Source organism: Sorghum bicolor, chromosome 9 (assembly GCF_000003195.3).
Source record: "Sorghum bicolor cultivar BTx623 chromosome 9, Sorghum_bicolor_NCBIv3, whole genome shotgun sequence".
In the NCBI taxonomy this organism is placed as follows: domain Eukaryota; kingdom Viridiplantae; phylum Streptophyta; class Magnoliopsida; order Poales; family Poaceae; genus Sorghum; species Sorghum bicolor.
Genome location: NC_012878.2, coordinates 58,826,766 through 58,849,704, shown reverse-complemented (window position 1 = coordinate 58,849,704; position 22,939 = coordinate 58,826,766). Strand labels below are relative to the sequence as shown.

General features: G+C 42.2%; 1 protein-coding gene and 1 pseudogene across 1 annotated transcript; one reads left to right on the top strand and one right to left on the bottom strand.

Annotated features, from left to right (window-relative positions):
- LOC8066558 lies at nucleotides 2,025-5,144 on the top strand (annotated as a pseudogene).
- Nucleotides 6,821-11,944, bottom strand: LOC8066557 (inactive protein kinase SELMODRAFT_444075). The gene is made up of 10 exons (XM_002440326.2): nucleotides 11,614-11,944; nucleotides 11,277-11,512; nucleotides 10,802-10,944; nucleotides 10,615-10,709; nucleotides 9,477-10,489; nucleotides 9,159-9,319; nucleotides 8,738-8,814; nucleotides 8,498-8,645; nucleotides 8,016-8,165; nucleotides 6,821-7,903 (listed from the first exon to the last, which is right to left on the bottom strand). Exons 2-10 carry the CDS (start codon nucleotides 11,476-11,478, stop codon nucleotides 7,700-7,702), a joined length of 2,193 nt encoding a protein of 730 aa, XP_002440371.1. The 5' UTR covers nucleotides 11,479-11,512; nucleotides 11,614-11,944; the 3' UTR covers nucleotides 6,821-7,699.

Genomic DNA, 22,939 nt, shown 5'->3' with positions numbered 1-22,939 from the left:
GCTAATGACTATGTTTACTGACTTTTTCTCTTCTCGTTTAAATTTGCGGTCTGGACAACCACTCGCCCAGTGGTCATCGCTACCGCAAACAAAGCAGCCTCCTTCTGCCTTTTTCTTCTTAAAAGTTGCAGTTTGTTTTGACTTCGGATTTGCTCCTTGCTTGTTCTTTTTCTTATTACGGAATGCAAATTGCTTTTTCTTCTGCACCACATTGGCACTAGAAGACTCAACGCCTTTCCCATGTGTATCTTTTACTCTCGCCTTCTCCTCAACATCAAGAGTTCCCATGAGTTCACCAAGACCAAACTCTTTCCTCTGATGTTTTAGAGAAGTAGCAAAATCCTTCCAAGAAGGTGGCAGCTTAGCGATTATACCGCCGGCCACAAACTTTTCAGGCAACACACAAGGGAATTGTTCTAGTTCCTTAGCTAGTGTCTGTATCTCATGTGCTTGTTCAATCACAGAACGGCTATCAACCATCTTGTAATCAAACAATTGTTCCATGAGGTACAGCTCGCTACCAGCATCAGAAACCCCAAACTTGGCCTCAAGCGCATCCCATAATTCCTTAGCAGTGGTGCAAATAATATAATTGTCGACATACTTTTTATCGAGCGCACTTATGACGGCGCCTCTGAAGAGGTTATGAGCAGCCAAGAACGTTTTCTCCTCCTCAGGAGTAAACTGTTCCGGCTTCCCCTTCGCGACGTCATAGCAACTCATAGCAGTCAACCATAATATCATTCTCGCGCGCCACCGCTTATAATTTGAACCATCAAACAGATCCGGTTTTAACGCAGCAGCAAAACCACTAACAGAAAAATGCCTAATATCAGGTTTTTGGATTGTTAGAAATTTAGACATTTTAATGTTTGATTTAATCCAGAAAATTACCAATAATAGTGTGGTGGCATATATGTGCACGTGTGCAATTTTATCACTACTCAGATTAGAGATAAACATTGCAAGAACTACTGCAACTGCAGCAGACATACTGAAAGTAAAAAACAATCGTTTAAGATTGTACCCAGAGGAGAGACCAGTGCCGAAGGCACCGGCGGCTCCATTCGCACTAGTCGACATAGTGCGTTGCTCGAAGTAGCGGACCACAGTCGGTGCAGGAAGATGTTCGCAGTGCAGTCCCGCGAACGTCCACCAGGAAGAAGACGAAGACGCAGTAGTCGATCTCGATCCGCGCGAACGTCCACCAGGAAGAAGACGAAGTAGTCGATCAGAATCCGACGTCCACCAGGAAGAAGACAACGTCGAACTCGCCGGTGAGCAGTCGCGGAAGACGCTCTCCAAAAGGTTCCGGAGGCCTGCTCTCCCGATCTCTGTGCGCGCAGAGGTTCGGGACGGGAATGGACAGAGAGCAACTCGACAGGAAGAGACTGAATGTGTTCTCGCAGGTATGGAAAGAGTGAGTGCGTATGGAATATATAGGCCTCAGGAGGAAACGTCTGTTTGATGACAATTAATCTCATTTAATTGCCATAAACCGAGTCAATCAATTAGCAATTAATTGCCATTAGACTCGGCTCGGCGGCGGCGGCGCGCGCGTGTGGTACCCCTTCACCCTCCCTCAACTTCTCCATAGGGGCTAACAAAGGCCACCTATTTAAGTTGAGTTAACACATGGTCAATCATAATATGGTACTAAACCATTTTCATTATAGCATTAATTATGGGTCTTTGAATTAATCATCAAATATAAATATAGGCTAATGGCCCATTATATTCAACAGGTTGCATTGATTTGAAGAAATATATATGGTGATATTTTCAAAACTCGGTGAAATTTTGACTAGAATTTTAAAATCTGATCAACGTATCTCATCTAAATGAAAATCAGAATTACGGGTATATGTATTTATCCGAGGAGGTCACTGGTAGGATCGTCGAGAACCACTTAAATTCGGCCGAAATTCTGAACCCTAGCTAAGGGTGTGTTGCAGCGGCTATTGACGATGGGCTAGCTCCTTCTATAAATACCTATAAACCCTTAGCTAGCGAGTCTAGGCAGAGCGAAAGGAGGAGCTTGTGCAAGCAAAATAGCTAGGCAAAGCAAAATGCGGTGGTGCGCGAACGCGAAGGAGGTCGGCGGCGGCGACACGACGGTGGTGCTGGCGCACGGCTACGGCGCCAACCAGTCGCTGTGGGACAAGCTCCTGCCGGCTCTCTCCGAGCACCACAGGGTCATCCTCTTCGACTGGGACTTCACCGGCGCCGGTGACGACGAAGAGGCAGGGCGGTACACGTTCGGCAGGTTCGCCGACGACCTGATCGCGCTCATGGACGACAAGGGGGTGCGCGGCGCGGTGGTGGTGGGGCACTCCATGTCCGCCATGGCCGCCTGCATCGCCTCCGTCAGGAGGCCCGACCTCTTCGCCCACCTCGTCCTCCTCTGCGCGTCACCTAGGTACGGTGATCGAGCGAGCTAGGAGCCTAGGCCTAGCTAGCTGCCTGCCCTGCCATCATCGGTCTTGCGAGCATGCTCCTTCTGCTTCTGCGTGTTGCATGCATGCATATGCATGGGCCGGCCGGCCGGGATGCTGTTCCAACGAATATAATAGTCTCGGAAAATTACAAACTTTGACTAGCAATTATTAAAATATTTAGAACATGAAATTCGTTATCAAATAACAATATATAGTATGAGAAATTAATGATTAAAATATGCTTATTATTTCAAAACAAAGAAATTAGTAGCACACAATTTCTTAAAAAAAAACTCACACGAGAGTGTGCCTATTTCGTACTGATAAAAAGATGATTAAGGTCAGTCTCAATGGAGATTTCATTAGAGTTTTATTTATATTAAATATGCTGATATGGTACTATATTAATGAAAAGAGAGATGATAAAAGTTTTATGGGAGCAGACATAGTTTCATCTCCATGAAACTCTTATACACTATTTCCAAAATATTGATATATGAAAATTAGGTATGAAACCTCCATTAAGAATGGCCTAATACAAACCAGTTAATCGGGATATAAAACTTACTCTTACAAGACAAAAAATACTAAGACGTCTTAATGGAAGTTTTGTTTATATTTAATAGGCTACCACATAGTCGCTTTTTTATGACATGGTAAAGCTTTTAAGAAGAGAGAGAAGTAAAACTTCTATAGCACGATTACCAACTATAGAATGAAACTTTACATTAAGAGTTGGTGTTTCATCCATATTTAATTTCATTCTGTATGATATAGCAGTCTTGGAAATAACGTCATCAAACTCCCTATTAAGATTGGCCTAAGGCCAGTCTCAATGGGGTTTTATAAGAGTTTCATGGATATTAAATATGCTGATATGGCACCGTATTAATGAAAAGAGAGGTGATAAGAGTTTCATGGGAGTAGTGAACTCTTGTGCACTGTTTCTAAAATATGGATGTGTTGGAAACTGAACCATGAAACCTACACTGAGAATGACCTAAGAGTCTTTTTGGATGACATAATTTTCGAAAACTATGGTATCACAAAACAATGGTTTTATAAACCGAAGAGACACAAAACCTTGATTTGCAAAAAAAAAGTTCATAAGTAGAGTTCCTAAAACTAAACATAAAATAGTTTTTGACAAAACTATTGTTTTAGGTACTACAAGATTTTTGTCCCAAAAAACTGATACTACAAGATTTGTTCACCTGGTATCTATTGAAAACTGAAGTATTTGTACTTTTAAAATACTTTGAATCTAATTAGGACCTAAATAAATGCCTCATCCAACCTTACTTTTGGTATTTAATTCTGTATAAACTTATTATTATGGCCCAGTCACGTCCGTCCACCTCGCGCGGCATGACAGCATATAGGCAGCCATGTAGCAGTCATGATCACTGCAGCGATGGCGAAGCCTCTAGAAATAATAACTAAGCATTAGTGTCTTCCTCTTTATACACCAAATAAGTATCATTAGATTTTTGTTTATTAGTTATATTTTCATAATATGCATGGTTGATATCATAAATCTTTATACTAACTTCTCTTTTTAATGTTAGCCAAATTTAAAAAACTTTAACTCTCTATGACGACATAGGATGAACGGCAGGTTGCCGGCCTGCCCGGTCATGAACAAATAGGCTAGTAATTTCGGTTCTTTGTGGACGCCTATTATTATGGCCCGTCAACGTCTCCCCACCTCAACGTCTGTCCACCTCAGCACACACACACACCCGTCAAGGAGTCGCCCATGCACAAGTCATGGTCACTGCTGCGACTGCGAAGCCTCTAGAAACCAGCAAGGACTAATGTCCTTTCACGGACGCAACCAATGCAATACATATTTTTTATTTCTTAATTATTCTTATACTATAAATATACCCACTTTTGTGTGTGTGTGTGTTTTTTTAAAAAAAGTACTCATTCGCTCCCTCCAGGCCTCCATAGTCCATGAGTCATCTGAAAAGTTAAGGCTGAAATTATTGTTGGCTGATTTACTGTTAGAAAAAAATACTGCTGGCTGACAGAAAAAGTACGACCGAAAAGAAAAAAGTGCTTTTTAAACGATTCTGATTTTGTAGACACATATATGCATTACAGTTGAGTGATGATAATGGTCGATCAGCCACACATTCTATTAATTAGTAATTCTAGCTACTGATGTTGATGTCGTCATATATCTCAGGTACTTGGACTCGCCGGAGGAGGGATACGTGGGTGGCTTCGACAGGAAGAGCATCGACGGCATACTCGAAGCCATGTCGTCGGACTTCGGCGCCTGGGCGAAGGGCTTCGTCGCCGCCGCCGCCGCCGGCGACCAGTCCGCGGTTCCGTCGCTAGAGCAGAGCTTCCTCTCCATGCACCCGGGCGTGGCGCTGAACGTGGCCCGGCCGGATGATCTTCCTGGGCGACCAGCGCGGCGCCCTCGACGCCGTGGCCGCTCCGTGCACCGTCGTCCAGGTGGCGGGCGACTTCGCGGCGCCCCCCGCCGTGGCGGAGTACATGAGGCGCAGGATGACGAGCTCCCCGGAGGTGGAGGTGGTGGTCATCGACTCCGTCGGCCACTTCCCGCAGCTCGTCGCGCCGCAGCAGCTGCTCGCCGTGCTCCAGCGCGTGCTCCAGCGTACTGGCGGCGAGCTCATCGTCGGTGCCTCTGCTGCGGAGGAGGAAGAGGTGGAGGGAGTGAGGAGGAGCTAGCAGGCGGCGGAAGTGGCCGACGGTGGCATCGATGTCACGGCCTAAGCAGGAAGCGATAGACGTCACCGGCCGCCGCGCGTATGCACTCTTTAATTAATTTGTTACTGTACTTGTTTATATATGTTGTGTGTGCACGCATGCATCCTGCACGGTGCCTAGCTCGCCGTGCGTCGCATTAGTTGTAACAGAGTAACACGCTTGTTAGAGTCCATATATGTGTATCTTGTGCATTTCCATACGTATAATACATATATAATAATGTGCAGCACGCTTGTATATATATTTCCATTGGAGGCAGTTAATAATAAGCAGCGACCGGCCGGTCACGCTATATGAATACTCCATGAGAGTAGCGCACGACCGTATAGATTTCCATCTGGCACTAACACGATGGGCCGGTCCGAGCACGATACTAAAAAGCACGGTCCAGGCACGACACGGTCCGGTTGTAGTGCCGTGCCTGGGCCGCAACTTCGGCCCGCAGTGCCGGCACGGGCACGGCACGGTTAATAAGCTGGCACGACGTTGGCACGATTATTTCCATCATCTGATGTTTTGAGGATAGATCATGACTATTGAATATATTCTGAGTCATGTCACAACCCTTTTAAACCCTAACTTTCTAGTCGGCGGCGCAGACACATCCTTGTTACGGCCACTCTTTCTCCCGCATGACTATACGACAGCGGTCCCGCTCGTCTTCTCCTTGAGGCAAGGCACAGTGAGCTTCTCGACTTCTCTCGAAGCCACAGGCCGGCACGGTTAAGGAGCCATAGTGCCGTGTCTGGGCCGAGAGTTTGGCACGATGGCCCGAAACCGCACGGCACGATAGACATAGTGCCGCATAGTGCAGTATAGTGCCAGAGCCGGGCCGTCCGTTTGGCCAAGTATACACGACCGCCAAACCCGCGCTATTGTTGTTGAACCGTACCAGCAGCTAGCCCACTCTCTTCCCTGGCAATGTCTCTCCCGCCGATGGCTGCATCGCCCGCCTACTAACCTCGTCCGAACTCCGAAGGTGGTCATTGCCGAGAGCTCGAGCAATCGTATCGCGCTCATTACAATTTCAGAACTCTGCTGATTCACAGCGATGCAGCCTGACGCCAAAGGCAGCAACACCAATGCTTGAGAATGAAACGGCGGACTCCAGGTGGTTTGCTTGTCTCCAGTTCGATCTTTTGGATTATTATTATCACCATCAGCTCGTCAACCCTCAAGTGACAAAACTGTTAAACACTTCTGACATACTGGGCCTTCTCAGGCCGGCTGCCGTGTCACATACTGGGGCCTTGGGACGGGCCTCACAAACACACATATTCATTATTATCTTTTTTTTTTAAAGAAGAGATTAACTTTGCTTTTAAAAAAGGCATAAGGAGCTTACATCCTGGGGATACCAGTTTACGAAAGAAAACATAAAACGACTCCTTGCCGACCACTAACAAAGTGAACACACAACAACACTGACATTACAGCCCATTATTATCATTATTTGGATTTCAGAAAGTTACCGTTGATAATCGAAAATGGATGCCCAGAAGAATGCAGGCAATGCAACGTGCGCAAGAACAAGTGATCAATCTCGCATGGCCTCCCATAATTCAGTCTCCATCTTGTCCTTCTGGACACGTGGTGAGCGAAAAACAGTCCATAGCTCATGGCAATATGTAATGTAATTTTTTTTAGAGCACGCCTCGGCGCGTATTTTATTAAGCAGAAAGAGTTTACGAGTACAACACGACAGCTAGGTAATCCTGGTTACCGTAGCCACACCACCCCCCTCAAACACAAAAGGGATTACATCGAGACACAACCTACGACAGAGATCACAAGGGCCTAAGCTAGACGGGCAGCCAGCGCCACAAGACCCCTGTACCCCGCTGAACACCACGAGTTTAGCTCCTGATGGATGTCATCCGCGAGCTTCGACGCTGACCTCTGCACCCCTTGAAAGGTTCTAACGTTCCTCTCCTTCCACAGGTTCCAGGCCATCAGAAAAAAGAACGAGTCGAAGCCAGCCCTGAAAGGTTTATTGAAGGTCTTCCTTGCCTTCAGCCACCAGTCGAAGATCGGCTGCTCGACGACGAGAAGATGTCCCAGCTGTAACCTACGCAGGAGGATTCCCCAGACCTCCCTGCTGAAGACGCAACCCAGGACCAAGTGATCCAGCGTTTCAGAGCTCTGGTCACAGATAATGCATGTGTCGCTGGTCTGCAGCCCATGGCGGAACCTCCTCTCCGCTGTCCAACAGCGCCCATGAAGGGCTAGCCAGATGAAGAAACGGACCCTTGGCGGTGCTCTGGTTTTCCACAGTTGCTTTGCTCCAACCGGTGTCGAGGACCCAAGAAACATTGCCCCGTACGCCGACGCCGCCGAGTTAAGCCTACCATTATCACTACAGTCTCCACCACTATACTATACACACGGCTTCCACAAGCATCAACAAACCTGGCGCCAAGAACAAGGAAGAGGAAGAAGAGGCCACTACGCAGAAAGGAGTAGCTAAGCTAGGAACAATACAGATTCCACGGCGATCCTGCACAGGGATACCAATGCTAGTATCTGTGAGACAAGTTCTGCCGATCTCGACTCCACGGGCTTCCGGCGGCCTTCTGAGCACGCTGTGACTGCGAACCACGTTCACGTTGAGCTGGGCTGCTCTGCTCCTGGCAACGCTCGTTCTGAAGCCGCCAGCTCCTGCTCCCCGCTTCGCTGCCTGAGTCCACCAACATGTCACCGCCCTCTAGTATCCGCAGAACCTTCAGGAACGTTCCAAAGAGACAAGGCGTGAGCATCATAGGCGGTCAGTTCCAGTGTCGAGATCCCTACTAGGTTAGTGATGATGATGGCGGAGGAGAATTGATGACTAACATGGGACATGCGCGGCCTCAGATGAGGGTCACGCCTGATGCACAGGTTTGCTGCGTGCAGCATGCAGTAGACCTCGTTCTCGCAGAAGCGCCCTCCCAGGCGAGGGTCGATCAGCTCGCCGATCGCGTACTCTTCCAGCAGAGGGCGGGCCTGTTACAGACAATGGAAATATGAATGAATGGGAACATAAGGCGTGCGCGCAATTGATCCTTACTAAAACAGAAAACTTCATTTGTTTTCTTCCATTTTGGATGCATTGATGGTGACGAATGAGGAGAGAAATATTAATCAGAGTTCCGAGCTAGTTGATTTGATTGCTAGAAAAACATTATTCATTTGCTGATATGACAAAGATATGAGTCACAGACTCCACAGACAAAACTAGTTCAACAGCTAAACTATCAGCACTCAGTTATACTCAGTTCAACGTTATTCATTTGATTAAAAGAAAAAGCATAATGTAGGTGAACTGCTAAACTCACCCATTCAGTTAGGAATTGCTGACCCTTCGGCCTGTTAATGTCAACAGCCTTGCGTCCAGTTACAAGTTCCACTAATACAACCCCGAACGAGTAGACATCTGCCTTCTCAGTTATTTGCCCACTCTGAGCATATTCAGGTGCCAGATAACTGTGCATAATAATAAACAGAGGCTCAGATTTGCAGAATTTCACATGCCGTAACTGACGAAGGACTGCAAATTTGTACATCTGAAAACTTACCCAAATGTGCCAATGACTCTTGTTTCAACACCCAGGTCTCCATCAGGTTGCCACCTAGCCAAGCCAAAATCTCCAACCTGTCACAATATCAAAAGTAAACTTCACGATCTCCTCATACTAGGATAAGTGGAAATCAAAGATTTACTGGCAATGCCAATGGGAATAAAATTATTCATTTTGAGACAACTAAGATCGATTGGCCATGATAGTGACCTGTGAAAAACGGAAACAAATAAATCAAGGTGTTGTGGCAGACCAAGACAACCTGATGGCTCATTTTACAGTGCAGCTTAAAGCATGGCTGTTCACACACAACGCAATCTATTCTAGTCAACTGGTAAGATTTTATAGCAACCCAATTTCCACATAACAGTAAAAGTAAATTTCAGTGTAATAAGCATCACGATGAGGGGGGCCATACCAGTGGTTCAAAATCATGTGTGACAAGAATGTTGTTTGGTCTCATGTCACGGTGGATTATACAACCAACCCTACATTCTTCGTGGAGGTATCGCAGACCTCTGGCAGCTCCTACGGCAATCTTTTGTCTGGCAGCCCACTCCGGCGTTTCTTTGTTACGATCTAGAGGAGCGCAATGAATGGTTCATACTTCAGAAATATTATACTCAGAAGCAATATTTTAGTCCCTTTTGACAAGGTGTGGTCATCATTAGAAATCCAAGGAAGAATATCACAGCAGAAAGAGATGCACCAAGTTTTTGGAATGCAAAATGCTTACCGTAAAGATGCGAATCTAGTGAGCCATTGCAGATGTACTCATATACTAGCAAACGCCTCTTATCTTCAACACAAAACCCAATCAGCATTACAACATTCCGATGCTGTGCACAACTCAGAACCTCCACCTCCGAGCAAAACTCGACATCGCCTTGGGAGCTAGCAAGTTTGTGCTGCTTGACAGCAATTGCTTGACCATCTGGAAGGACACCTCTGTGAACAGACCCAAACCCACCTTCAGCCAAGAAATTTGCTCGGGAGAAGCCGCCAGTTGCAAGCTCCAGTTCCGCGTAGCTGAACCACCGTGGCGGTTTTCCAAATACAGGCGTCTTATGCTGACATATAGAACACAAAGGCGGCGGTCCTGGAGGTGCACTCCTGGATAGTGAAACAGCATCTCTGACATTGCCTCTGAAGTTTAAGTCAGACCTGCTTCTGATTGCATTGATTTCAGTCAAGAGATCCAGTTTGGCAATCTTCTCGAGCAAAGAATCTGCAGTGGGTGTCCTTCTGGGGCGATTTCCTAGTAGTCTAGCAGATGCAGGTCCCTGTAAAATGTTAGCCATCCATGGCTGAAGTGACGAGGCTGGCGGAGGAGTTGAAGCCTCGCTCTCAGAGTCAGATATATTGACTTCAGAATGCTGGATGTTATCCTTGGCTGCCTCTTTCATCAAAGAGCTATTTGTATCCGAAGCGCAAAATGGAGAAGCGGCAGGGTCGGAGCTTGAGACAGAAGACGTTCCAACATCAGTAGTGTCAAAAGGCGCTTCTGACTCTGGGCTGCTGTTAGGTGTCACAGATGGCACTCGAATCGGACTCCGCTGTTCTTTGGTATTGCTCACGGTGTCACCAACTGATGTACTCGGCTCAGGTGATGGCGCGGGAATTGGTTTGGACTGCTTTTCATGTGATCCCACCAGGTTCAGCCGAAGTACTTTGGGCCGAGAGCGCTTCATAACCACAATATTGCACTGCAGCTCTTGCATACAGCGCTTCTCCTCATGCTTCAGCTCCCTGAACAAGATGCCAAACACGTGTGCTTAAGGAAAGGGATATATATATGCATTTGCATTGCAAGAGAAGAGACTAAAATGGCAGGACGGTGTGAACGCTGAAGAGAGGTAATGCGTGATATTTACTTGTCCAGCACAACCCAGCCTGCCTGTGCCCGCTTCGATTCAGTGGCCACGGCGCCAGGAGGTGATCCAGAGAGGATCTTAACCTTCACATTTATCTAAACAAACACAAGAGGTGACCAAAGTGAGAAATCCAGCTGGTTGAGATTCTGAATCGAAAAAAGTAGGCGACAGTATGCTATATCCAGACCTTGTTGTTGGGATCATATACATCGCGAAGTTTTCGAATCATCTGAGCGCACAGCTCAGCGACATCCGACCTCTGATTCAGCACAGCCTTGTGACCACTTGCACAGCTCCCCGCGAAGAACGGAAAGCCCCAGAACTTCCTGCCTAATAAAAGGGAGAATTCGTTCAAAAAAAAGTAAAAGGGACAAGGAAAGAACACTTGAAAAGGACAGAACATTTGAAAGTGTAGATGTCTGTGTACGCAAACATGGAGTAATTTTATGTACTATACATCCAGACCAAACTGACAGACAGCTTAATTGCATTGTTGGGTGTATAAGGGTAACAAACAATCCAATTTCTTCAAGGTGTGGTGCTGTACACTTGTAGTGCAATGCTTGAAAGACAGAGGCTGGTACGAAAGCAATTGCTGCCGTAGGAATGGAAAACTGAAGAACGGGGGGAGTGAATAATGAATATGCAATGCATACACATACCTGAGCTCTGCGGCGGGATGAGGACGAGTAGCAGGATGCTGTCGCCGCGCTGGACGACGTGCGTGAGCGCCCAGACAGCGGCCGTCTTGGAGATCTCCCTTGCGGCGGCGCGCACGGCCACCACGACGACCGCACCCGCTCCCCCTCCTCTGGGGTGCCTCTCCGGCGGCTGCAGGCTGGGGCCCGGTGCGGCGTCCGTCATCTCAGTCGTCGCGGCAAGGACGACGACCTCGCTCCTGCCAGCACAGCGGCGGTTCAGAGCATCTCCCGGTGCGGTGAGTGAGACGGGAAAGAGAGAGGAGACAAAGGCAATGGCAATGGCACACCCCGCACCCACCGGCGGCCGCTCTTGGGTGTATGTGGACTGGACTTGAATGCCCGGCTGCTGGTGGAGCGGAGCGGAGAGGGCGGAGCGAGTACAGTGCAGTGCAGTGCAGGGAGCGGTCGCTAGCGTCCGAGAGGAAATCACACACAGACACAGGAGACAGGACGCGACAGAGAAGCAAAAGCAATCTCGCTCCGGTGGTGAAAAAACTTAAGGAGGAGGAGGAGGAGGCGATGGGTCAGGAACTCGGAATGGATGGATGGAGGTGGAGGCGGAGCAACCCGGCCGAGTGGTTGTTGCGGGCGTCGGCTGCGGATTGGGCGCAGCTTTATGGGATGGCTGTCTGCCTGGCAAGCAGTGCAACAAGGGGGCCGTCGCGGCGCTGTACTGTAGCCGAGCGACGTGGGGGAGGGGAGGCCGGGACCGGACCGGGAGGGGAAGGCAGTGGTGGTCGTCCGGAGCCGTCAGATGACATCCCAGGCTTGTACACTGTACTAGGCGCGCGTTTCGGAAACGAAAAATGGGCGAGCAACACCGGCTCGGCTCCGCTTGGAACCGCTCGCTCCAGAATTTAAAAAATAACAAACTAATTACACAGTTTATCTGTAAATCACAAGACGAATCTCTTTTAAGTTTAGTTACTTTATAATTGGACAATATTTGTTAAATAAAAACGAAAGAGCTACAGTTTCAAAATACAAAAAAAAAAGATCTAAACAAGGCTTTAGTTTAAACCAAAAACCAAAAAAATTTCAAGATTCCTGTCACATCGAATCTTGCGAAACATGTATAAAGCATTATATATAAATGAAAACAAAAACTAATTCCACAATTTCTCTGTAAATTGTGAGACGAATCTTTTAAACTCAGTTACTCCATCATTGGACAATATTTGTTAAATAAAAATGAAAGTGTTATAGTGTTAAAAATCAAAAAAAAAATGAATCTAGAGAAGACCTTAACGGGTGATTGCACATATCCTGCGATCGAGACCTTCGAGGCCTTGTTTAGTTTGAAATTTTTTTGAAAAAAAAAGAATGTAGTATTTTCATTTGTATTTCATAAATATTGTTTAATTATAGACTAACTAGATTTAAAAGATTTATCTTGCAAATTACAGATAAATTGTGTAATTAATTTTTATTTTTATCTATATTTAATGTTTTATGTATGCGTCTAAAGATTCGATGTGACAGACTCAAAAATTTTGTAAAACTTTTTAGGAACTAAACAAGAGGTTGATCGATCTCTTGTTTCCTTCATCACTACTGTTTCACTGAAACCGCCCGCTCGGTCCCTATTGCTTGTCCTGTCTTGTTTAGGGTCTTCCCTTTCCCCTGGGGTTGTCAGTTGTGACTGTCTATTACTACTACTATTGAGAAGATTGTGCCACTCAGACTCAGGTGAGGTCCACTAAGCATGGTCCGTTTGACACCAAGCTAGCATGCATTGGTAGCTACTCAATCCATCTCAAATTACAAGACTGTTCAAATTTTTTAACACTTAGTTTGACCACTCGTCTTATTTAAAAAAATGCAAAATATCACATGTTTTGTTATGGCTTTGTTTATTGATAAAAGTTCTTCAAGAATAACTTAAATTTGACTATCTTTGTACACCTTTTTTTTGAATAAAACAACTAGTCAAACTTAAAGTCAAAAAAGTCAAACGTCTCCGCCTTGTTCGTTTGAGATCAACCGAATCTGCTAGTCATTCAGCAGTGTTTTTCTCTCATATCAAATCAGGCAATAGTATTTTCTGCCAAGCCTTATCAGCCAAACGGGGAGTACTAGAGTCTATGTACCAGAAATGCTATATGACAAGTATAAGTCACCTTCTGTGTGATGAAAAATGGGCTATATTCCCTTATCGCAGGGGAAAAAAAAACTACAGTCATCGATCGTCCCTAACCCAATAGTTTAGTTCTAGCGATCAGTTGACTAGCGAATAGTCTTAGGTGGCCTAGGAGGCAATGAGGCGTTTGTTGTAGCTGCTTTTGCCAGCGATGAGGCAGTGAAACTCACAAAAGTGGGCACTGCTAGTTGTAGCTGCTTTTGCCAGCGATGGGTAAACAAAAACACTACAGTAACTAGCCAACACCAACGACCAGTTCACAGATGAGTCACTACTGACTGCGGCTTTAATTTCTACGGCCGCATACTGTAGCGTGCATGTGATAGCTTTTCAGATATCGATCGGTCGATCGGACACACTAGTCGGCACGTACAGGACCATGCATATGCATCATCAGAGCTAGCGGACCACCTCTCTTGCATGCAATGCCCAATGCCCAATCCCTTCTCCTCGGCTCGATCCTACTCCCTCCGTCCACGAAAGAATCAATTCCTAGGATCCGTGCCAGTCAAACTTTTTAAAGTTTGACTAACTTTATAGAAAAGAGTAACAACATCTATAATATAAAATGCATATTATATGAATATATATTCTATGATGAATCTAATAATACTAATTTGATACTATAAATTTTAGCATTTTTTTCTAGAAATTTGGTCAAAGTTTAAAAAGTTTGACTTAGAGCAACTCTAGAAATTGACTCTTTCGTGGACGGAGGGAGTAATAATGAATTGAATCATGTTAATTAAAGAGTGAAGTTATATTATTATTATTAGAAGAAGAAAAAACACGGTTACATACAGTACTTGATCAATTCTCTACCAGTACATAACGTGCATACTACATTATTATTATTATTATTATTATTATTATTATTATTATTATTATTATTATTATTATTATTATTATTATTATTATTATTATTATTATTATTATTATTATTATTATTATTATTATTATTATTATTATTATTATTATTATTATTATTATTATTATTATTATTATTATTATTATTATTATTATTATTATTATTATTATTATTATTATTATTATTTAAAACAAAGACAGAAACGCAGATCAACCTTTCTCTTCATTTATATCCAACAATACATTCGAATTAGCTTAGCTAGTGTCAGTGCGAATCAACAAGAGCCGACCTTTCTCTTTCTTTTCGTTTTTTCTCGCACGTCTCACGCAGTGCTGCCGCCTCTGACTGTTGCTGGCCATGAAAGATGAAACTGTAGCAGGCCCTGGTCGACGCCGACCTCCTGGCCGGAGGTTAAGGCCTGGTTTAGGGCTTGTTTAGATATACACAAAAATTCAAAAATTTACAAGATTTTCAGTCACATTAAATCTTATTATGGCATATTCATGGAACAATAAATATAGATAAAAAATAGTTAATTGTACAGTTTATCTGTAAATCATGAGACGGATTTTTTAAACCTAGTTAGTTCATGATTGGACAATGTTTATCAAATACAAACAAAAGTGTTACAGTGTCAAATCCAAAAAAGATTTTGGATCTAACACCCCCTTACTTTCCAAATTTTTTCAAGATTCATCGTCACATCCAGTGACGAAGCTGAGCAATTAGAGGAGGGTGCACTTAACTTGTCGATGCATAGACATCTTCCGTGAGAGCATATATATGGTGAAATTTTGGACCTAATTATTATTTTTATAATTTTTAAGGGTGCATTTGCACCCCCTAATTAACATATGGTTTCGCCACCGATCACATCGAATCTTTGGACATATGCATTAAGCATTAAATATAGACGAAAATAAAAATTAATTGCACAATTTATTTATAATTTACGAGATTAATTTTTTAAATCTAATTAGTTTATAAATAGACATTATTTTTTAAATATAAATAAAAATGTTATAATAGTTAAAACCAAAAAAAAGTTTCGTGAATTAAACTAGGTCTAAAAAACAACTTTCTTTTTCCGGAGGCCCCTCCCCTCCGGCGAGTAGAGTCCGGCGTACAGGTTCAGGTACACATGAGCGCGGGCGTTTGCCGGCGCCGGCGCTGCAACTGCAAAGCCCAAACAACAACCGACCGCTGTTGGTGAGGCCCTGAAATCGAGGCTGCCCGCATGGTAGTGAGCCGGCGCTTACTTCGAGGCATCAGCTTCAGCTTTGAAGGAGTAGTACGAATTAAAGCCGTTCCCCTTCCTTCGATGCTTGCTTTTAATCAAATCAAATCATGGTTCTTCTGTTGTGTTCGAAATGACATCCCGCCCCGACCTTCAACTTCAATCAAATCCTTTAAAATTACTATTGAGGCCCTGTTTAGTTCCCTACCAAAAATTTTTTCATCAATCCCGTCGAATCTTTATACACATGCATGGAACATTAAATGTAAATAAAAAAAATAAACTAATTACACAGTTTGGTTGAGAATCACGAGACGAATCTTTTAAGCCTAGTTAGTCCTTAATTAGCCTTAAGTGCTACAGTAATCCACATGTGCTAATGATAGATTAATTATACTTAATAGATTTGTCTTGCAGTTTCCAGACGAGCTATGTAATTTGTTTTTTTATTAGTCTCTAAAAACCCCTCCCGACATCCTTACGACATATTCGATGTCACACCCAAAAATTTTTCATCTCCAATCGGGCCTAACTCCAAATCTTACGTACGTATTTGAGTCCAAAAAAAAACTCGAAATCCTACGTACGACTGACTACCCTGATCAACACAGCACAATCATTGTCCAGAATAAAAAAAGACAATTAGTAGTACTAGGGCTTTGTTTAGTTCACCTCAAAATCCAAAAAATTTTCAAGATTTTTTGTCATATCGAATCTTGCGGCACATACATGAAGTATTAAATATAGACGAAAACAAAAACTAATGACACAGTTTGACTGTAAATCGCGAGACGAATCTTTTAACTTTAGTTACTCTATGATTAGACAATATTTACACAAACAAACAAAATTGTTACAGTAGCGAAATCCAAAAATTTTCAAAAACAAGACCTACGACGAACACGAGAAATGGACAAGATGCAGCAAGCACGTACGTTGGCCTTGTTTATTTCGCAAAAACTTTTGGTTCGGAGTACCGTAACATTTTTGTTTTTATTTAACAAACATTATACAATCATGGAGTAACTAGACTCAAAGGATCCATCTCGTGATTTATAGGCAAATTGTGTAATTAGTTTTTATTTTCATCTATATTTAGGCCTTGTTTAGTTCTAAAAAATTTTGGGGAATCGACACTGTAGCACTTTCGTTTGTATTTGACAAATATTGTCCAATCATAGACTAACTAGGCTCAAAAGATTCGTCTCGTCAATTCCGACCAAACTGTACAGTTAGTTTTTATTTTCGTTTATATTTAATACTCCATGCATGTGTCTAAAGATTTGATGTGACGGAGAATGTGAAAAATTTTGCAAAATTTTCTGAGAACTAAACAAGGCCTTAGTGCTCCATGTATGTACCGTAAGATTCAATGTGATGGAGAATCTTAAAAAATTTTAGTTTTTTTTTAACTGAACAAGGCCGTAATATTCAGAGTACTTTTCTTAAAAGTTCATTTCAAAACTATACAAATTTCGAAAGGCTGTGAGGGAAGTGAATGAATAGCAAAACGATAGGACGAGAATACAACAAGGGTCTTCTCTTCACGAAAAAGCACGCGTCGGCTCCTCCTCTCGGACCTGTCCATTTCGCGCACTGGGCTGAAGCCCATGGCAGAGCCCAAGTTCGGCCTTTTCCTTTTTATTATTTGATTTCCTCCTTTTCTGAATTCAAACAGAGATTATTAACAAAAAAAGAATTAAAACAGAGATTTTGCAAAAATCTATATAAACCTGAATGTATATTGGTCCAAAATTTCAGAAATACATTAGTATACTTCTCATACTAGATATACATATACACAGTAAAAATATTGCATGCAGTAAAATGACCTTCATGCTCCTTGTATAAAATAGAACGTGTACGCTATGCTTAATTAATTTATTCATACTATTCTATGCATCCATAACTAATGACAAATTCAAAGTAGGTCTATTTTCGGTAAAACCATTCTTCTTCTGTAACAAAAGTTTCACGCTCATAAAGGATGATGTGCATGTGAGGCCTTGTTTTCTTCCTCTCAAAAACAAAAAACCTTTTAAGATTTTATGTCACATCAAATTTTTAGACGCATACACAGAGCATTAAATATAGACGAAAAGAAAACCAATTGCATATTTGTCTGTAATTTACGATACGAATCTTTTGAGCCTAGTTAATCTATAATTGGATAATATTTATCAAATATAAACGAAAGTGCTATAGTATAAAAAAAATTGGCAGCAACTAAACAAGGCCTGAGTACAACATATCAAATAGTGTTTCTGTTATTTTATTTTTGTATGTACAAAGTTCTTGTCATCAATGATTCAAGAAAAATCACCGTCGGACTGTTCAACTCCAAAACGCGACGAGCTAGCTGCGGTCACCGTCACGGCGCCAGATTGCCTGCTACTGCTTCAAATGATTGACTCATAAGTCATGACAGTACTGTTCGCTGATTTGTTATGAAAGAAAAACATTGTTGAATGACTGACAGATTCGAGTGATAAGCTCAAGCAAAAAGGCTATAGCAAGCAATTCCCTGATAATTTCAACATAGGTACGTGCAGCCTTTCATATGAAACAATGCCATGCCTACTTCAGATCTTCAGGAGACTGACAGTGGTTGCTCAAACTCGAACCATTTTCAGATACGAGACATTTTCAGCAGTGGCGAGCTTAACAGAAACCTTCTGGCATGCTGGCTTCATCTTCTAACTGTTCTCTTCTTTTTTTTTTCAAAAAACTACTGTTCATAAATGTATCTTACAACAATATGTAGAGTAGACATATTGGTTGTACTGAAAAGACCCTAAAATTTTTGCACTGAAAACAGTTTGCGTTGTTTCCCCCACTATCAGCAGGAACTGTTCCGCTGATGCATATATAATTTTATATATGTTTTTTTATATAATTGCCCCACATGCGAGCCTCTGTGGGTATTGTAGGTATTTCAAGAAAAAAAGGCTCTGTGGACGTTGGTGGCCTGGTGGTGGTAGTTTTCTCTGAAGGCTCCTGAGCCATGTTTGTGCTCTGTGATGCCCGGTGCTGTAAAAGGTTTGAACCTTAAATTTGGTCCAGACAGCAACGCTAACGGGCCGGGTCCGCACAAATAACACATGTAAACTGCGTTGGTCAGACTGAACATGGTCAAAGATCTGAACAACCTTCATACTTGATAATATAGGCTAACATCGATCAAAGATCAAACTGAATGTAACAGCTGGAAAAGTCGTGAGCATGTTATGGAGCATACATGTGCATAATCTTTATTAAGCATTCATGGAACTTTGAACTTGATTTGAATCCTTTTGTATTTAGCTTCAAATTAAAACCTTATTTTGAGCATGTGGTTTGTAAAGGAACTTTGGTTTTCATTACAGCAGATATACTGTTAAATTACATGACACCGTACCTTTTTTAAAAAAAACCATGAATTCACATGATTTTCCCTCCTCCCTCTCTCTCTCTCTCTCTCTCTCTCTCTCGTCCATGCCAATCCCTGTCCTATGTCTATGTGTTTTGCACAGATTTATGGGGCCTGTTTTACTACTACTAGTTCATTAATCCAAAGAGAGACATGATTAAGCCTCTTACAGCCATATTTATACTTTGATGAACAAGCACATTATTTCGAGTTTCATTGGAAAAAAAACAATGATAGGGAAGAAGGAAAGAAAATAAACCAAACGAAATGAACCCGACCCGTTGTGAAAAATGGGCTGTCATGGGCCGCAAACAATCCAAAAGAAAAGTAAAAGTCAAGGAAACTCAGGACCTTGGCGCGCTAGACGATGGCCCACGAAAGAAGAAAACTTCAGCCCACAGACAAAAACTTCGCCCCGCTAGGCTTCTTCTTCTTTTGGCTGGCTGCTAGACGATACTGCTTCTGCTTGAAACGAAACGGCCTGTGTGTAGATGCACCATATACAAACGACTCGGTAGCAAGGTCAGCAGCTCCTAATTTTCAACAAGATCCAAACTTTTCCTTCCTTCTCAATGCGTACATAGTACACGCTTATAAGTTACAACAGATAGTCTGTGCACACCACTAATGTAGTTTGGATTGCACTTGCGCAGCAGCTTTAGCAAGCCTCGAATGCTCATGAAATAAGGCCTTGTTGAGATGTGAAAAAATTTTGGATTTCGCTACTATAGCACTTTCGTTTGTTTGTGGTAAATATTGTCCAATCATAGACTAACTAGAATTAAAAGATTCGTCTCGCGATTTACAATCAAACTATGTAATTAATTTTTATTTTCGTCTATATTTAATACTTCATGTATGTGCCACAAAATTTGATGTGACAGGGAATCTTGAAAACTTTTTGGATTTCGGGGTGAACTAAACAAGGTCTAAGGGCACTCACAATGCAGACTCTATCATGGAGTCTAAAGTTATTTATTATCTCGAATAATGTGGACTTGAAGTCTAAATAAGACTTGGAGTCTTATTTTTTCTACCTCTTTCTTCAATAAATATACTGCCACATCAGCAAAATACCATAAATAACATGTAATTAATTGTCTTGGACTCTGTAATAGAGTTTTGCATTGGAAATGCCCTAAGAATGCCATGTCATGCCTACTTGAAGAGACTGACAATGGTTGCACAGACTTGAACCGTACTCAGACACAAGATATTTTCAGCAATGCATGACAAGCTTAACAACTCATGAGGCACAGCACAAACCTTCTTGTGGCTTTGCCGTTGCCGGCTTCATCTTGTTGCAGTTGATAAATAAATTTAGGCTCAGTACCTAAAATTTTTTCATCCATCCCATCGAATCTTTGGACACATGCATGGAATATTAAATGTACATAAAAAAAATAAACTAATTACACAGTTTGGTTGAAAATCGCGAGACGAATCTTTTAAGCCTAGTTACTCCATGATTAGCCCTAAGTGCTACAGTAACCCACATGTGCTAATGATAGATTAATTATACTTAATAGATTTGTCTTGCAGTTTCCTGACGAGCTATGTAATTTGTTTTTTTATTAGTATCTAAAAACCCCTCTCGACATCCTCTCGACATATCCGATGTGACATCCAAAAAATTTTCATCTCCAATCTAAACAGGGCCTTTGAAAACCTGTTGTAATTAGTTGTCCGGTCCCACTATCTCTGTCAAGTGTGCACTGTTCCGCTGATGCAACGAACATGCCCAAAGCAAAGCAATAGTGGCCAATAAAAACGCCAGTCCTATCCTTTGGACCAATGTCCAGTGGCATATGCTATCCTGTATGAAGCAAAAGAACGTGTTTTGCGCAGAGGTAGGAGTAATGTATAGGACTGATTTTACTAGCTCATCTCCACTATAATTGAAAACTTTTTAAGCTGTTAGACCAGACAAACTCACTCTCCAACAAACTCACCCCACCGCAGCCCACTAATCTGGCCCACTAATCTCCACCATAACCAATCCTCACGCCGCAGTCTCTCCAGGTCAATCACGGTTCATCTCAAAATTGAATCCACCCCGCCTGCCGTCCATTTGAAATCACCCCACCTGTCGTTCATTTCAATCCACACCGTCTGCCGCCACAATCTACGCCTCCCTTCCTCTTCCAGCGCAGCAGCGATCTACATACAAGCAGAGCACATACAAGCAGGACACCGCCAAGAGCACGTACATGACACTGGCGCCGCCGTCTACTCTTGTCCTCCACAACGACACGGCGGACGGCAGGGAGACGGACCTTTGGATCGGCAACTGCCAGGTGATTTTGTGATTTATACACAAGACCGCACAAACGGTAAAAATTACAATGCTTCTGCAGATTATTTTTGGCTTTTGATCTTTAGTGTAGATTGTAGGTTATGTTTTACTGTCGTGTAGGCAATTTTTTTTATTTTCCTCTAAATAATACAAGTAGTAACTAATGGTACAAGTATGTGCCGATCATTATAGTGCTTAGGTGTTGCCCCTCCTGCATGTCATAAATTAAACCATCTAATCATCTTGCTTAGGTCCCTGACGGCAACATGAAACCAGTAGCAGTATTCTGATCTCAACATGCATGGTCTTATAGTATATGCATATATATGTGAATGGTTGCATATACATATGAACCTATATGCATATACATCTAAATGGTTCCATGGTTTTAGATATTTTACAAGAGTTGGATCATGAATCATTTAACATGGATTCTGAATGGTTCCATGGTTTCAAATATTTTACATCTGAAATATTATTAATATTTTACAAGAGGAAAAAGAGTTGGATCATGAATCATTTAATATGGGTATTCGGATGCTCGCGAACAACCAAGGCATGATGTTGACGAAACAAAAAATACCACCCCTTGGATCTTAAATTTGTTGTAAGTTGTTATATATAAATCATTATAAAATAGTATAATTTAAAGATTGCTAATTTCTACAAATTCAACAGGAAATAATTAGGTTTAGACAAGATTTACGATGTTGTGGACCGGTTAATGAAGTATATCAAGAAAACTTGAAAAAAGTACTTGAATGTTGGCCTGACATGCAATATCACATAGATGACTGTAGCAATGTAAGTTAAGTTTTATTTACTATATACTTTGTTTAATTAATTTTTTTGTACTTACCAATCAAATATTCTCTTTATGTGTCTTAGATTCTACTACCGTATTATTGAGACGGATTGTATATTTTATTCATAATAGACATGCAAAACAAAATTGTGCGTATTATGGATCCACTACAATAACAAACTGCTTTGGCTGGTTTTAGTCAAGATATGGCATATACAACTATATTCCAAGCTATTGCTACAATGTTCACGCTCGCCATGGAACTATCAAAATCAAAGAGGAACCACCGTATATCTTCATGGCGGCGAGAACACCCTGCATGTGTAATAAAGGTTACATCAAACCATAAAGATCGGTAATCACTTGTTATTTAGTTCAACTTTGTTGTAGTTGTAACAAATATTTCAGTTTTGTACGTCAAATAAACAATTGATCTTGTACAGGGACTTGGGAGGCCTTCTTGTATACAATTTCATGAAGCTGTAGGATAGTGTAAGGTTATCGCCGATCAATAATGTAAGCACATGCAGTCTCCAACTATATTTGCATCAATACACGATTAAATATTGACATAATATTATCTGTCATTCACAGCTGTCAAGATAACTAAGGACAGAGTTGTTGGATGACATTTTGGCGAGTCATGCAAACGAGTGCTACGACAACATCCCTAAAGATATCCTATATTTGATTAAAAAGTTAGAAAAAATGTAAAGATGTCTTTATGTACTGATGGTTCACAAAATGTACATAGACTCAAAAAAATTGTCCAAAATTAAAAATCTAAAAAAATTACTATGATTTATATAGCGTTCCCTAGAAAAAACCGTGACGTTAGCACGGGCATTATACTAGTATTAGTTCATCTC